General features: G+C 39.9%; 1 protein-coding gene and 1 long non-coding RNA gene across 2 annotated transcripts in view; one reads left to right on the top strand and one right to left on the bottom strand.

The window, feature by feature from the left end:
• The window catches only part of LOC118469648 (uncharacterized), an 88651-nt gene extending 85492 nt beyond the window's left edge, over positions 1-3159 (bottom strand). The window contains exon 1 of the long non-coding RNA XR_004846582.2: positions 3000-3159. This is a non-coding gene — a long non-coding RNA (uncharacterized LOC118469648). The remainder of the gene's footprint in view (positions 1-2999) is intronic.
• A 72-nt stretch (positions 3160-3231) lies between these two features.
• Positions 3232-15141, top strand: slc35b3 (solute carrier family 35 member B3). The gene is made up of 10 exons (XM_023299895.3): positions 3232-3468; positions 5779-6015; positions 6218-6339; positions 6508-6662; positions 10135-10242; positions 11053-11150; positions 11378-11470; positions 11827-11938; positions 12958-13027; positions 14125-15141. Exons 2-10 carry the CDS (start codon positions 5800-5802, stop codon positions 14273-14275), a joined length of 1125 nt encoding a protein of 374 aa, XP_023155663.1. The 5' UTR covers positions 3232-3468; positions 5779-5799; the 3' UTR covers positions 14276-15141.
• The last annotated feature ends 2701 nt before the right edge of the window (positions 15142-17842 follow it).

Below are 17842 nucleotides of genomic sequence, written 5' to 3'. Positions count from 1 at the left end.
TACTGAAAAAGGAAATGGGTTTTATTACATAAATCCATCACGTGTGATGAATGGCTACACTTGTAAAGTTGGATGGGGGAGAAGGAAAAGTGGTCGGACAGGCCCTTCGCCTGTGCTCGACTACTGTGCATTGCTGAGCACTTTCTCCATGCGAGGTTGTAAATATGACATTTTGTCTCTTTGGGACTGTCAATTGGAGTGCACAGGGAATGGGGGAAGGGGATTGTAAATTCTGAGAGATTAATTAACCTTTTACATTTGCAATTCAGCCTTGCATCTTTTTTCTGGATGTTGTGACCCCTATGAGCAGAGAGGTGAGAGACCTGGCCGCAGACGGCCCAGGGAGTCTCGACGGCTCATTCCAAATGAGTTATTAACAGAATTTTTTGAATAGATGGAAAAATTGTAGCCTGGCCATTTAGTGTCATAAAGGCCGGGTTGGCGAGGCGGCAGGGGCCTCCCAGGGACAGGAGGCAATACCATTACAATCAAATCTGAGATGGAAGAGGGATTGAGCTGTCCATTCTGAATTTTTATATTGTCGGAGGGCTGGGGAGGAAATAATGCTATCCTGGAGTGTATTAACCTCTGGCTGGGGAAAGAGGACAGAGAGAGAGAAAGGGACAGGGAGAACCAAGGCAGGCAGAGGGAGGGATTTGAGATTGGACAGCAGGGAGAAAGGACGGCTAGAAGCTGGAGGAGGGGAATGAAGGGGCAAAAGAGAGTTTTGTGCCTTATGCTGGAGAAGCTAAAGAGGGAGAGGCAGGTATATGAGATGGCTAAGAGACAGAGGCAGAACTAAGGAGGCTAAGATGGGAATAATGCAATAAGGGGAGGGAAAGAGTGAAAGAACTGTAATGGGGAGGGCAGCTCATATGGAGATGAAAGCATGGTGACGGAAGAGGAGAGTGATGGGAAAAGACAGAAGGTGAAAGGTGGAAGAGGAGGGAAGTCTTAGAGGAATATGGTAATGATGAGAAAGAAGTTGTCGTGGACAGCCATCATCATGTACAGTACATAGATGGCAACAGTATTAGGATGATGTCTAAACATGATGATAAGATACTATTTGTTGCACAATCTCATTATTAACTGGGTAGTATTTCTATTAAGACGGCGTCATATATTTTACTGGAGAAAGAAGTACTCAAATATCTCATATTGTGACCTTTTCAGAAAATAAATCAAATTTTTACACGTCCCTGCAGTGTGTCTTTCGATTTTTCTACTGCAAAGATCGGTCATTTCACCGTGCCTGTACAGCACCTGGTTTTAACTAGGCTGTTTTGCTCTTAAAACAAGACAGTTCCAGCTATTCCCACCTAAATGTAACACCTAACTGACCAAAGCACCGTGGTCGAATTCTAACTAACTTGTAATGCTGAGACGCTTTGGGGGTGTTTGAGGACTAGCAGAATTACACATCACCATCATTCAACAGCTTTCATTTAACTTCTCCAAGTATATATCACAATAAAATGGATTTTCAACATATGGGAGCTTTAAATAAAAGTCTCAACACCACAATCTAAAAACACTCCTTTATAAATTAAATTCCTGCATTCAAAACTGTACTAGAATCCAGAAATATTAGCAGTAAAACACTACTGCGGTAAAATTCAACTACAAGTATCAATAGTGAAAGTGTTCATCATACAGCAGAATGGACCACACCAATGATATACAGCATTATATTACAGAGCCCAACCAATACGAGATTACTTGTGCTGACACTGATTAAATAGTTATCCTGTTACAGATTTTTAGGGAGTAAAACAATTTTGTTTATGATATATAGGCTGATGTATATATAGTGAGGTAAACAATGGAGCCACTCACCTGGACACATCTCCAAATTATGCACAACATGCATGCCGATATCGATATATCTGTGATAGTTCAATATTTGCTAGTAACACTCATGAACCAATATATCAGTCTGGCTCCATCATAGTATATGGTGACAAATAATGCACTGACATGTAAAAAACATTTTAAAGTTGCAGCTAGTTTAATAAATGCATACATGTGGGCTACACTGGGGTAGCTTGATCTATAACATGGGTGGCACAGTGGAGCAGTGGTTAGTGCAGTCACAGGTTCAAATCTCCTGGTTTCTCCAGGTGCTCTGGCTTCATGGAAAACAGATTTAATAGCAAGACAGAAATGCAAAAGAAATCCCCAAAAATAAAATAAAAACTTGTGAAAGTGTGGCAGCAATGGTGTCAGAAAAAATAGGTTTAAAAATTATGGAAACTGGAATAATTTGTGAAATGTCTTATCACTATTTTTTTGTTGTTGTTGTTGTTTTTAAATACAGATTTTGATGTGGACAGTATTCACAGTTATGGCCTGTTTTTTGTGTGTTTTTTTTTTCTTTTTTTTTAAGTCAACATAGAAATTAAACCTTTATTCAGTGACTTTACTACATTGCATCTGTAATTTAACAAAACTGTGGATTTTTTTTCCACTTCTGAATCTCTAACAAAAATACTTTTTTCTTTCAAATCACAGCAAATATCTATTTTTTTTTTTGTTGTTGTTGTTGTTGTTGTTGATTTAAATACCTTAAATGTAAGGTGTAGTCAAATGCTGCAAAGGAACAAGTTAACATCTGTAAAAACACTAATTTTTGATGTGGACATTATTCAAGTTTTGGCCAATTTTTTTTTGCAGATTAATTACTTTTTATGTTATTTTCCCAGTTACTATCTGTAATTTAACCAAACAGGGAAAAACTGTAAATTATAAGTAGTGTTCCAAAAAATACTGATACTGAACCAAGCAAGCACCCCAAAATTAAGCCAAAATACGCTTCACAATTTGAGGGTTCTGTGAAGTCTGCATTCATTTTTTAAATGTGAGAGTCCAATTATTAGTTGCTCTTGAATACTGGTGATACGAGGACATGGTTGTTGCTTGAGGAAGCCACTAAACCGGATGAACCAGAACTCGTGTTTGTCTGAAGTGACAGTGGTGACAACAGGCAGCAAACTCACCAACTCCAGATGGACTCCTCTACACGGGTTACACAGGTAGACATGCAGCCTGCTCGGTTTTATCTTGAACCACTAAACAATTCACTTATTCTGGTTCTGGCTTTATCTAACCTGAACTAACATTTCTCCTCCGTGATTTAAACTGCATGTGTGTTTAGGCGCGAGGACACGGTGAGACGGTCACCTGCTGCAGTGGCTCTCAGTCAGCCAATAGAAACACGGTTCAAAGGTCGCAGCGTAGCGGAAGCTGTTGGCTGCTTTCTGCCACTGCAGCAAGTGGAGGTAGCTTTTAGCCGGCTAACCCGCTGCTCTATGCGCTTCGGCTGTCTGTCACCGCAAAATAAAGACGTGAAAAGCTGCGGGGCGTACGAAAGATGAAGCCGGCACGTCCAGGGGAATGATATTCACCGGCTTTGCCTCTGAAAAAGAGGATAAGCAGACGTAGAGAAACACGGAAGTGTTGTCGAAGGTAACAGGCTTGCTGTTGTAGCTTAGTAGACTGGCTGGGAAAAACATGTGGACAACAGAAATCGCTAATACTGGTGGTGTAATAGGATGACATTAATTGTTGGGATTATCAGCGCGTTTTGGATGCTTAATCTAAGCTGTCTAATCTATTGACAGCAGCTACTTAAGTTAGCTGCTACATAGCCTAGCTAACGTTAGCGGTGTTGTGCCAAACACTGAGCGTCTGCTACAAACTTTGTCGTGCAATCATTGATATGCTTCTGTATAATTTTACCTGCTCTGTGCCCTCATTTATAACCATGGCGATTGTTTTTACCGTTTGAAGTAGCCTTGAAGAGCCATCTTGACCCATGTAATGGCAATGTTTTCTACTTGCCAAAAAGGGACTTCAGCCCCTTTATAGAGACTGAAATGTCAGCAATGCATCAAAACTAGTTGATTTCATATAGGAGGCTTATATTTGAACGATTATAGCTCACAGGGCAATTGAAAAAGAGACAGTTTCTTATTTTTATTACATATAACTCATCCGTAAATCCTGTTAATGACAGCCTAAGTAAGGATGTTAAAGACACCAAACACATGCAGCCCTAATCACTGGAAACACTACGCTAACATTTCCTATATAATTCCTAAATTTTCTGCAGGATTACACTTATAAACTACAATAATTTCTTTGTCTCAATCAGTTGAAGGAAGCGTTTAGGTTTCTCAAAAACACACTTGCTATCCCAATGCACAAATGTATTTGCGCATTAAATCCAAAAAGCAACTGTAAACATGGACAGTACAACTTCACATTAAGTTATTGGCCGACTTTTCCACACCACACCAGGCACAGCAGTTACTATGTGTCATCTTTTTTTGCCATAGCAGGTGGGTCAAAGCTACAATTTGGTGGATGCTTATGCAGATGTACTTGAAAGGTCTTGGTCTTGGGATGATATAATTTATTCATGTCAAGACTCTGTCATAAAGCACAGCTATTCATTTGTGTTGTGTTGCTCTTGCATCTCCCTTAATAGCTGCCAACAATGTAATGCCATGCTTGTTGAACACTCCCTCAACATAAACTGAATACAGTTAAAGAAGGGCTGTGACCAGAACAGAAAAATGAACAGAGAAACAGCACTCATGTTTCACAAATACAGACAAAGCTTTTCAGGAATGCATGACATTGGTATGTGCATGCATCTCTAAAGTTTTCTGGTAGTGTTTCCAGTATCACAGAGACTGCATTACAAATCTGACTGTCATTTTTGCAAAGTGTTTACACTGTGATCACATCTTTGCTTAATACTGCCAGCAATGGCTGGCATATTTAAATAAAGCAGTCCACCCAAAAACAGAGTTGAACAACTGCAGCTAATCATTTATTTGCTGAAGCAATGCAACATTTGCCTGTTTACAGTTGCCTTTAAACACATCAGCAAGAATGCTCACAAATACTTAATGCAGGGACATATTATTTCAGTCCTAGATTTTGCAGTTTTATTATAGAATTGAATTTAAAATTCTGTTGATTACTTTGAATCTCTTCAGGGTCCATTCTACATCTCAGAATTCCCTCAAACCAGAAAATGGCTGTTAGAAGTTCCCCAGTCCAGGATTTAAAACCACAGCAGACCTTACTTTTACTATTTTAGCCTCAGTGCTGTGGAACAACCTCCCCATACCGATGGACCAACTGAGCCTCAATTCAAAAGCATTAAAAAAATCTACCTGTACAGAATAGCATTTGTGAAATATTTTATTATATGTTTTTGTAAAGCTTGATTTTTATTCATGTTTTATTGTTGCTAATTCATGTTTTATCTTTGCTTGTTTTTGTGAAGCACCTTGTAACTCAGGTTTTAAAAACTAACATATGAATAAAGGCGATTGTCATTGCTATTTTCAGCATGATTCCCTGGGTGTAACAGGTTGGCTTTACTTTTGTTGACACTGCCACTATGGTTATGGTTTTATTGTCATCATAACTTTGACCCTGTGAATGATCACTATCTTAGGTAAATGTCTTACATGATACGGTGATGAAAGCTTAGTTCCGGGCTAAGTTTGTCCCTTCCATCTTTTACTTTTAACTTTGTTCAATCAAGTGAAGTCAGCTTCCTAATTCTACTTTTTGAACTGCACGCAGTTTGATAGGTTTACCAATCTGCATTTTTAATCAACAAGAATTACGTAGTGCCTCTTTAAACTCTTGCTCCCTCTTTTTATCAAAGCTGCAACCTGTGTTCGATACTGGAGCATCGTGGAGGAAGAGCATTATAATGAATGTCACCTAAATCTCTCTTTGTATCCCCCACAGCTTCCAGCAGCCACAGACATAATGAGCGGCAAATATGGCCTGGTGGGCTACAACAGTTCACGGAAGCACATCTCCATCTCCATCCCCTCGTCTACGGAGGTGATGTCTCCCCACATAAAGTCTGTGGAGGAGCTGAAGGTTCTGGGAATAAACCTGAGCAGCTTAAGTGCACCAACACAGTTCTTCATCTGTGTGGCCGGAGTCTTCCTCTTTTACCTTATTTATGGGTACTTGCAGGTAAGAGAGGGGAGAAAACATACACTCACACTTATATAATATCTTGAAGTAATTTTTAAATATTTGCTGCTGTATATTTATTCCTTTATTTGGTGAAAATGTGCACTCTTCTGTGTATTTAAACACAAAAAGACAACACAGGGAAATAAACCTAAAGAGAGAGCTGTTATAGAATGTTTCATCTTTCTGTCCCTCTACGTAGGAGTTAATATTTTCCGTGGAAGGATTCAAGCCTTTTGGTTGGTACCTCACTCTGGTCCAGTTTGGCTTCTACTCCATGTTTGGACTAGTGGAGCTTCAACTCACACAGGACAAACGCAGAAGGTATAACCACAGAACATTTTGTGCTCCTAGGTGACTGACTTCACCCTTATGTTCAACTTCATCACTGTCATTCATTTGTAATGCTGACCTGCTTTGTTGCTGATGTTTTTGTATTGAATCAGTGACATGCCAACAGCTTGATTTCATTCATATCTTCCTCTCCTCCAGGATACCAGGGAAGACCTACATGATCATAGCCTTTCTAACAGTGGGCACAATGGGCCTGTCCAATACCTCACTGGGCTACTTGAACTACCCCACACAGGTCATCTTCAAGTGCTGTAAACTCATCCCCGTTATGATTGGAGGAGTGTTTATACAAGGTTAGCCATTCATCTGATCATTTATTTACAGATTGTACATTGCATGTTGAAACTAGTTACTTTGGTTTTGTTTCTGCTGATGCACAAAACTTCATCATTACTACTCAATGAAATTAATTGATCTACATTTGACAGCTCTGTGTTTTTTGTGTGGGTTTTTTTTGTTTGTTTTTTTTGTTTTTTTGGCTTGGTTGTTTGATCATGTTAACATTAACTTTTTGGAGTAGCTTAAACATGAGTCAAATCTGGATTACCAGTTCAGTTTTCTCTGCTCTCTGGAGTCTTTTTTTTTTTTTTTTTTTTTAAACTTTTATTTTTTTATTGTGATTGATCAAGTTTCCATAATTCTGATAAATTCAAAGTACATATGCAAATTTAGCTGATAACTACGTGATCAGAAATATAAAGCAAGGCACCAGAATGTGACCAAAATGGGCACATATAGTCTTTTTTTTTTCTTAAATGGTGTGCATGTTAAAATTTCACCTGATCACAGGCATGCAAGTTCATGATGATCATGCACGCATTTTGATGTTCCTGTGGAAGACAGGGGTGACTACTCCACCAGCCATTGTGGTGAAATTAGAACTTTTTACTTTTGGGACAGACAGACAGACTTTTTACGTTTGTCTGTCTGTCCTTATGTTTTTCTGTCTGTGCACGCAACATTACCCAAAACTGAATAACAGATTTGGATGAAATTTTCAGGGAAGGTCAGAAATTACGCAAGGACCACCTGATTAGTCTGGATCCACAAATCCGTGGATCCAGACTGATTTCTGTATCATTGCAAGATAGCGGCACTTTGAGACCAACTATGTAACTATGAGACCAAGTGAACGCTACCATTTTGTTTGTGGGTACGTCTATATTAAATAACCACATTCTATGTCACTATGATTTGTAGGGCTGGCCCGAATAGCAATTTCTGGGCTCCGGATATTCGGCCCCGATTAATGACGAATATCCGAATATTCGATTCGGTTCGGAACATCCGATGTGGGGGGATCCGAATATTCGGATCTCAAAATAAATATTTGGATACCACCGTAACGACAGAATATTCGGATATCCAGATATTCAGGTCCAGCCCTAATGATTTGTGATCATCACTAACGAATGAACAAATGCTGCATTTCTTTAAAAAAAAATTGCTGCATTTCTGACAATTCAATTCAATTTTATTTATATAGCGCCAATTACAGTCAAATTGTCTCGAGACGCTTTACAGAACCCATATGCCTGACCCCCAGAGCAAGCCAAAAGGCGACAGTGGCAAGGAAAACACCCTTTTAACAGGGAAAAAAAACCACGAGCAGAACCCGGCTCTAATGTGGGGGACCCATCTGCCTGCTGGCCGGGCGGGTTGAGAAGGACAGAAGAGGTAGAGAGGTAGAGGGTTAGGGGTAGAGGGATAGAGGTAGAGGGTTACAGGTAGAGGGTTACAGGTGGAGGTAGAGGGATAGAGGTAGAGGGATAGAGATAGAGAGGTAGGGGGGACACAAGGACCATAAAACACACAATTTCATACATGCATGATAAGACAGATGATACATGCAAAGTAGCTTACTGCTATGGTGTACGGCTCTGGCATTAAATACACTACATATATAGCTGGTGGTAAATTCAAAAATATGTAGATGAGCAAATCAAGTATAGTAAGGGCAATGCAGAGTAGATTGGTGGAAATGGGCAGCTGGAAGCAGTGGGCTGGAGGAAGGTCAGCAGCAGCATCCCACAGATGGAGATTAGGCCAGTTGGTGGGAGAACAACCACACATCTGAAGCATCCAGCTCTGGGACAAGGGACACTCGGAGAAAGGACGCAGGGAGAAACAGAGTGAGTGTAAAGCAATAATGGTATATATAGTAAATACATAGGTAGTTAGAGAAGGGCTCAGTGCATCAAGAGAGGTTCCCCAGCAGCCTAGGCCTATAGCAGCATAACTAGGGGCAAACTAAAGAACGTCGAGAGGGGAAGTCAGTTGTGCAAATGAAAACACCACCGTCAGAGTCCCCCAGTCAGCCCTAACTATAAGCTTTGTCAAAAAGGAAGGTTTTAATGTGCTATATGGGAGAATGAACAGCCTTTGTGGAGTACTGGGCTCTCTGAGTGCTTTTCTTGTTCTACATGTGCAAAAATCTATTAAGCTGTTATTGTGTTCAAAATGTATAGTAGTCCATATCTGAATAGTTTTTCAAAAACAGAGGTGTGTGCATTGCAAACAAATCACATGCTGGTGCGAACAAGTGAGAAAGTTGGTGGAAGTAGAAAAATGGAAAAGTTAATGTAAAGCCCTGTAGGTATGGGTGCTCAGTGTTTAGTTTTTTTTCCCCCCTCAGAAAGTCTCTCAAGTAAACTCAATAATTTGCATTTTTAATTCAGAAGATAATGATGATGAATGTTGTATCATTGCTTACAGAAAAATAATCCTTATTAAGCACAAAACAATTGAACCATGATCAATCATGACAGGTAGACTTTAGAGATGGCACATTTTCCACCTCATTTCAGTCATCACACGTCTCCTTTGAAGCAATAGCCACCTTTCAACTTTCACCACATTCTTTTTATCCACTTTTGTTGTTTTCAGCCGTCAGAGCCCAGTCGGCGGTACTCACAGATTCCCCCTGCTCTTAGTTCTGTCTGCCCTTTCATCCTCACACTGGCCTTCTCAAGGTTCTGTGTCCTAAACGTCAGATGGGTTTTGTGCGTTTTTTCCCTTCCTGCGTCTCTCTCTAGATGGATAGATGTGAGGACCTTGGTCCCTCAAGGGGTCGAGTGGAAAACAGAATTTGTTCACTTAGAATGCAAAGAGAAAAGAAAGTGGGAGAGAGGGATGGATTGGTGGATGGATGGAGGGAGGGAGGGAGGGGTGTGGGGGTTGCATCTGATGTGAGACCTTCAAAGGTTGAATCAGGGAATCAAAGCCGACCGCAGCCAACCTGATGTTGCGTCCCCTTGTCAACCTCAAGGCATCCATCCGTCAGCCTGTTTTTGGAAAACTCCTTCATCCTGTTGTTTTGTCTCCATACTTTTTCCTTTTCACACTGGCTTTTTTTGTGTATTTGTTACATGCACAACCTCAGAAACTTTGAATCGAGAAGCATACCCGTTGTGAAAAAAACTTTCAATAGTTAAGTATTTTCTGAGTCCAATGTCAACTTTTTCTATTTATTAAAGGTGGGCCATCTTTTCAAAGATTTCTTTGTAAGCTGAGCTTGAGGGAAAATATTCTCCCTGTGTCTCAGTTTGGTTTACTGAATTTGTGATGTTGTAAAAGGTTTTTAAAGTTTTGCAAGTACCTTACATTTTAGTTTAGAATTCTTGCTGCTATAGCTTCTAAAACTTTTCCTTAGCTTTGTGCTTGTAAAAAAGAAAAATAGATTTAGATTTTAACTTTGGATCCATGATTTCTTAGTTACAGATAAAAGGACATTCTGTAATTCATTGCTTTGTGTTTGTGTTCCAGGTAAACGGTATAATGTGGCTGATGTATCTGCTGCTCTCTGCATGAGTCTGGGACTCATCTGGTTTACCCTAGCTGACAGCAAAGTGGCCCCCAACTTCAATGTCACGGGTAAGTCCTTGGAGATCCAACAGCAAGCTCCAGTGGTTTTCACAGAAGAACCCTAGTATTATTGCTGCAGTATAGTATAGCAAGTGCAAAAGTGTTGGTTTAGCTTTGAATCAGAACTGTACAATTAGTTCTACCTGTCTGGGCAAGAAACTGGAGGAAGCTGCAGTATCAATAAAACATTTGGTCTCATCACAACAAAAATAGAAATCTGTAGTCACTAAGTTCTTGTTGGTTATTGTTACGCAGAGCACTCATTTAGTGGAGGTGATTTATTAAACTACTAATAGAATGCAAGGGTGACTTGTGTCTCTGAAACATGGAAGATTAGTATTAAGGTGTGTTGTGGTGTACCATTAGTTTTATGCTTATAAGAGGAAAACGCATCTCTGGACATTCTGAAATACACTACCAGTCAAAAGTTTGGACACACCTTTTCATTCAGTGGTTTTTATTTATTTGTGTTATTCTCTATATTGTAGATTAATACTGAAGATTTACACTTTTTTGGTTTCAACATAATTCTATATGTGTTCTTTTATAGTTTTGATGTCTTCAGTTTTAATCTACAATGTAGAAAATAATTCAATAAAAACCATTGAATGAGACGGTGTGTCCAAACTTTTGACTGCTGATGTATGCTGGTCACATCTGCCACATATTCTCCCCTTTTTTTTGTTTGAAGCATAGCTGAAAACTTACTTGGTAATGGTCAAATGTCTGTTTGTGTTCCTTCAGCTAATATATTGGGTTTGACTATGTTGTAGCTTCAATGTCCTAAATCTGTCTCTGTCATGTATGTGTGGCATACAGGTGTCCTCCTCATCTCCCTGGCGCTGTGTGCAGATGCTGCGATTGGAAATGTGCAGGAGAAAGCCATGAAGCTCCATAACGGCTCCAATTCTGAAATGGTACAGTGCTAGTCTAACTGAATATATTTTCTTATCCACAACAAAGACTGTATAAAAATCTAAAGACAACTACATCTGTTTGCACATTCGAGGTAAATACAGAATATGACGCTCTGCTTGTTTGTGTCATTAGACTTTTATGTCCTGTGTTTTGACTGTGAGTAATATGATAATTGTTATAACTCTGCGCGATGTCACTGACTGATCTCACGGTGTTGTGCTGACAGGTGCTGTACTCATACTCCATTGGGTTTGTCTACATACTGATAGGCCTGCTCTGTGTGGGCGGATTGGGGCCAGCAGTAGCATTCTGCTCAGAGGTGAATACACCTTAAAACAATATGAAAACACATCTTTAGCAGTTCATGTGGGAGACATTGTTTACTGTATGTATATTCGTCATATACGTTCGGTTTGAAAAACAATGCAAAAGTGACATTTTCTCTATAAGTTATGTAAATTAATCAGTTATTATGTGCAATATAATAATAAACTTGTGATCCTTCATAACCTCTTGAACTGTGACAGGCTGCTGGTTTTCAATTTAGGCTGTATTTATTCATAAGATAACTTAAAGGCTCACAGTGCACACTTTATTTTGTTACTGCAAGTGTTCTGTAATTAGTATGTTTTCATATCCAGTTATTTTTTCCTGTCATCATCTCCTTCCTTCCAGCATCCTGTGATAACCTACGGTTACGCATTCTTCTTCTCTCTAACGGGTTATTTTGGAATCTCCTTCGTGCTGGCCTTAATCAAGCTCTTTGGTGCCCTGGTTGCAGTAACAGGTCAGAGCCACAATTTTTTTTTTTCAAATTTCTGACATATTTGGAAAAACTGTGTTGATAATAGGGTGGCAGGATTAGGGACAAGAATGACAATCGCAATTACTTTGATCATTATTTAGAGATTCATTATATTTATCATGATCATTTATTGATTTGGGGTAAAAATACTGTTATTGCACTTCCACATATAGATGAACGGAGTGCTGTTTTCACTTCCATGTAGTGCCACATTCCTACTAATGTATCAATATAAATTAAAACAAGTAAAGCACACAGAGCACAATACTCCACCAAGGCAGCTCAGTCATTCTATCATTCCTGAAGGATAAGTCCGCAGCGGTGGATTTGTAGTAGGATTACAATCATGTGATTGTCAGCAGGCAGCTGACATAGTGTTCACTTGTCATAGTTACAGTGATGCCATGCCGCTATCTCGCAATGATACAGCAATCTTTAACAAATCCGTGGATCCAGACTGTAAGCCGCGTCACTGTCAAAGTCTAATCAGTTGGTCCTTGAGTCATTTCTGACCTTCCCTGAAAATTTCATCCAAATCCATTTGTCCGTTTTTGAGTAATGTTGCGCACAGACAAAATGACAGACTAACAGACGGAAGGACAAACATATGCCAATCATCACATAACTCTGCTGCGTCCCTTGGTGGAGTAATAAGACTTCTTCCCCTGAATTCAGAGTGTCTGCTAAAGGCAAAATGTGGATAAAACTTTCCATCTGGTTACGGACGGACACTACAATTTCAATGATGTTCCCTAAATGCCTCACATACAGGCTCTGGTTTATAGTAGGTAGACAACTGTGCACTAACATTCCATTAATTGTGCAGCCCCAAAGGATGAAAAATTATTTGTATTTTCTCAGGCCAAGACTAGATTATTTCTGAAATTTTTGTTCAAATCTTATTTTACCCAGGTCACAACATGACCAGTGTTGAGCTTTTGCTCCTCATTTATAATTAAGAAATAGACCTGCCACTGATGAATGTGTTGATTCCTTTGCAGTGACCACCGGGAGAAAGGCCATGACTATCATACTTTCCTTCATGTTCTTCTCAAAACCTTTCACTTTTCAGTAAGTATTGTAACCTTTTGACTTTAAACAGTTTCCTCCCCGCTTAAAGTAAATCTACAGTGTGACCACTGACCTCTCCTTTGACAAAAAAAAAAAACAAAACTTGATTTGGCTCCCCTGCCCCTGATTTTCATGTCCTCAGTCCATTTTCAGACCTTCACTGTTCCACTGCTCTAACTCCTTGTCTTTCACTCTGTTGTTCACCCTCTAACCTGCCCTCTGATTACTCTGTGCTGTCAAACTGTCTCATTTTCTGTGTACCTCTCCTGCTCTGTTTCTCCATCATGACTTTCGACATGGCCATGGTGTGGATGTCTCTCGATACAAAAGTCTTTTCTGTATCATCGTGGCCAACTTCATTCTCCCTCCAGTGGTGTGTGCCCTCCACCCTGACTGGAGTCCGTCCCATTCATGTTTGCTGATTTTAAACCAAAAGATTCTATTAGTAGTATGTGTATTATCAGTTAATACCTGATTTAACAGACACCAAATTGACTACACTAACCAAATTCATGAATTCTATCCTTATCAATTATGATACAATTGTGTCATGTGCTAAAACTCTATAAAAATATGATGCTACCATATATGAAAATATTTGACAGTGAAGGAAACTGCATAGTTTAAATAAAAACACACTCTGGTTGAACTGTCAAAAAACAAATGTTATGTTGTATCATTTTTAAAGGTGCCCTGTGGAATTTTCTAGTCCACAAAGTTTCACTCAGTGTTGCTCATTAAAACAGACTGTGTATCTTTGAGGTCTAACAAATACACTTCTCTTTTTATATAACATTTGGAAAAGCTTTTTTATTTACATTTATCTTTGCTAGAAGTTTACGTCTTCAGTGCTGTTGGCATATTGCTGCATTTTTTGCAGCTTTAGGTCTACCTGTGTATCAATGGAACAGTGTGAAACATGCAGAAAATGCACAAAACAGTGGCACACTCCCAAATGTTGACCTCTACTGAGTGTCTTTAAGTGAGAAATCTCTGTTCAACCCTGCTCTTCTTCATGGTGTGGATCCATTTCTCACATTAGGAGCAATTAGCTTCTCCCTTTAAAACATCTAACCTTTTCATCTTTTCCTTACTAGGTACATCTGGGGTGGCCTTCTGGTGCTATTCGGCATCTTTTTGAATGTTTACAGTAAAAACAAAGACAAAATGAAGCTTCCCTCCATCAAGGACCTCAAAGGCTGGCTGCTGACAGGAAAGAAAGTCCGATTCCTCTCACAAAACGTATAGGACGCACCCGCAAGTGTAGCAGAAGTCTTGTGCAGGGAGACTGCTTCAGTCTTCACGTGGAGTGTCGGCCCTCATTTCTCAGGGCATATGCTGAAGCATGTGCCTGAGCTCCGGGCCACATCACTCCCAACGTCCAGCCAAGGATGGGTATACAGGGTTTGACCTCCAATCAGCCTTAGAGACAGCTCACATGTTTTAATGATGACTGAGGGAGTCGCTGTATCCCGTCTCTGTCTGCCAGTATGTCACTGGTTAACAGAAATTACACTATCTGAAGCAAGGAACTGCAACTGTGTTTTAAAAGTGGATCAAAGCCTTGTGGGATCTTGTAAAACAATGCTTCAGAGCCCCACAGAAACATTCTCAACATGGAATACAATACTGAGGACGTGTACGACTCTGAAGGGAAGCCAGCTCCTTAGCTAACCAAATTGCACAGTTTTGCACTGGAATTGACTCAAACACTTAAAACCCTTGAGTGGTTGTAATGAAAATGAAATATTTTGAAGGAAAGAGCACAGAGAGACATGTTGATGTGTGTCATGTCTGAAATGATTGTCGCCCACCCTTACCGAAAATACATTCTGATTAAAAAGCATATTTGCCCCCGCATGTGCCAGGAAAATGGAACAAAACTTTGTTTTATGGAATCATCGTCTTTATAAAAGTGTTTTTCATAGTTTATTGGTAATTCACATTTGACTGTATCTTAATTCATGAAAAATATGTGACCACATGATACCATTTTGGGGAATGCAAAGTCATTTGCTCTATTGTATATCAACAACTGCCATAATTTGCTAACCATATGTTTGGGAGAAAGGGTACAGCTCTTTTTACAATAAAGTATGTATTTAGTAATTACAGTGTTTTGTGTTTGTGTGAGTGTGGTTTGTCAGCCAGCCCTTATTCTCTCCCTTTGCACCGCTTGAGAGAAGAGTTGAAATGTTGCCAAAATGTATGTGTGTGTCTGTGTGTGTATCCATCTAGTGGCCTTAGGCGTGTTTGATTAGGTGTCCTGAAAAAAAAGATAGCACTGCTAGACAGAAAATAAACAGCAGCCTTCACTGTGCCCAGGCTGTTCTATTCATTTGGATCCATCCTGTGAATGTGTGAGTGTCGCTCAAATAAATGCCACTTCAGTCTTCCTAAATAGTGACATGATGATGCTCACACCCAGTTCTGCTCCAAGCACTACTGCTTCCTCAAGTTTTATTTTTTGATGTCCTCATTGACATTAGTGTTTCCCCTGGTGCTGCATTTACACTATTGCGTTACAGTAGGCGCTTGCATGCTGGATTCCGGTGCCGTCTGTCTTTTAACATAACATCCCTCGCACAGAATCCCAGCTCTTAGTATAAATATTACTGTACATCTGGTTTCAATCCAGATGCACAATCCATCATAGAGATAGTCATTTCCCAAGAAATCTGTGCTTGTCCAGTCTTATTCACTGTTTATTGTACACTTATGCCTGCTTAACAGCAAAAAGTCCTTTGATGTTCAGCAGTCGATATGGTGAGAACAATCCTTAAAATGCATATTTCTCATTCCATTCAGATACTATAATCTTAAAGTCACGGCTGATCTGTGGTTTTACAGTATAAGCACATTGTAAGTCTAACAACAAAGCTGTACGATCTATAAATGCTTTATAATTTATTGAAGTAATTGGAGAGCTTGGATCTTGAGTCATTTATGCTACAGAACCATGGAGCAGGAATCCAGCACTGATGTTCTGTCTGCTGACCATGCAGTTTCACCTCTCACTGGAGTCATCCCCTGTAAGAAAAGAATTCTCTTACAAAGCTGTATAGTGTTTTATTTCATCACTCGCAACCACAACTGAAAATCTGATCAAGTAAACGTTTAGGTAGCCTAGGAAAATGTTGGAAATGTTAGAGAAGAAGTCTTTTGTCCTTCATTATCATTTTGTGTGTCTATGTGTGTGTCACTGGCAAGCTGTGAAATGACAGAGACTTGCCAGCTCAGCAGGAGACAGGCTGAGTGTGGCTCTCTCTGTGATCCTAATAGAGGCCCAGATATTACAGTCTCACTTCCAGGCGGGAAACCTAACGCTGGGCCAATTAGTAATTTGGTATTTCATAAAATTTGGCAGCTTGTGTGTGATGACAAACTGACAGAGATCTTCTCTCCTCCAGGGAACCTTTGGCAGTGCTGCACTACACACACACACAGACAGGACTGCTAAGTTTTTATTCCACAGCAAAGTGGCAAGCGTTACACAGACTGAGAGCACGTAACTCAATTGAAAACCTAAATTGACTTTGGTTGCTTTTTTGTTTGACTGTAGATTTGGGTTTCACACAGGCACAAAATGGGGAGAAGATTTTGTTTAAGGGGCCTTTTCAAGACTTGCTCAACTACTGTTTGTGTATGATGTATGAACAGCGAAGCAGTCCATTAGAGGTTGAGAGGTCGCGTTGCACCGTTAAAAATATTAGTTTGCCATTACACGCGTTTGATGTGCAGCGTACAGTACTGCTTCATCGCTATGGGAGCGGCTGCTCTTTTCCAGCTCCCTGAAAGGTCATTATGGGATGGGAAAGCCCAGTTGACGCAAGGCAAAGTACATCATTTGTCTTTTAGCACCAGGAGAACACACCTAACAAAGCAGACTGACCCCTGTTAGAATACTGAGGATTTTAGCCATTTTTCAAAACCACATAGGAATTTGCCATCCACTGAAGTCAGCTGTTTTTTATTGTTTTAGACAAACATGTTGTTTGTTTGTGTCGTAATCATGAGTGACTTTACGTGGTTTGTCTTTAGCAAGGCTGTGTGATGACAAATGTCTCCTTGAACGATAATAGGATGTCCTGTTTGATATAACAGGATGTGCTTAAAGACGGAATCATAAAGTTAACATGAAAGAACATTAAGGAAACACATAAAGTCGCAACTGATTTATGTTAAAAGAAAATCAAATAGGGCTTCATCTAGGGAACTGTTCCTTTGTCTTTACTTCACCATTTTCTGCTTCTTTCTGCTGTTCTGTCCCTCATTTCTTCCTCCAACCCCCACTCCCAACACACACCTGGTAACCTAGGCCATCCAACCTCTGGTCTCTTATGGCTGCGGCCTTTCCTAATAAATAATGGGAGGTGTCCAGAGCTCATCATTCCAGCAAATAGGCTGCTATATAATATGCGGTCCATTTCAGATAGGTTGCTATATAATATGCGGTCAGACCTCGGACGGCCACAGCGGGGAGGGCTGGCAGCCCATTCATTACGGGGGCAATCGGTTCAGTGGGGGCAACCAGGTGGCGAGGTGAGGGATATGCAGTCGCTCTCACCGAGACATGTACCGACACACTGGTTTCTTTTTCACACACACACACACACACACGATCACTGTCATATAGGCATGGAGCTAATGTTATATGGAATTATATAGCTAAATAACATCAGTTAAACCAGATAAAATGATTGAAGTCAGTTATTTGAATGAGTTGAGACAATATGTTTTTCAAAAAATTGTGCATCTTAAAATTTTAAGTTCCGCTGTCACATTTTAAAGAAACACTTTGACATGAAAAAATGC

The sequence above is a fragment of the Amphiprion ocellaris genome, chromosome 22, assembly GCF_022539595.1.
Source record: "Amphiprion ocellaris isolate individual 3 ecotype Okinawa chromosome 22, ASM2253959v1, whole genome shotgun sequence".
Taxonomy (NCBI): Eukaryota; Metazoa; Chordata; class Actinopteri; family Pomacentridae; genus Amphiprion; species Amphiprion ocellaris.
The sequence above is the reverse complement of the archived record's forward strand: the minus strand, read 5'-3'. Positions and strand labels throughout refer to the sequence as shown.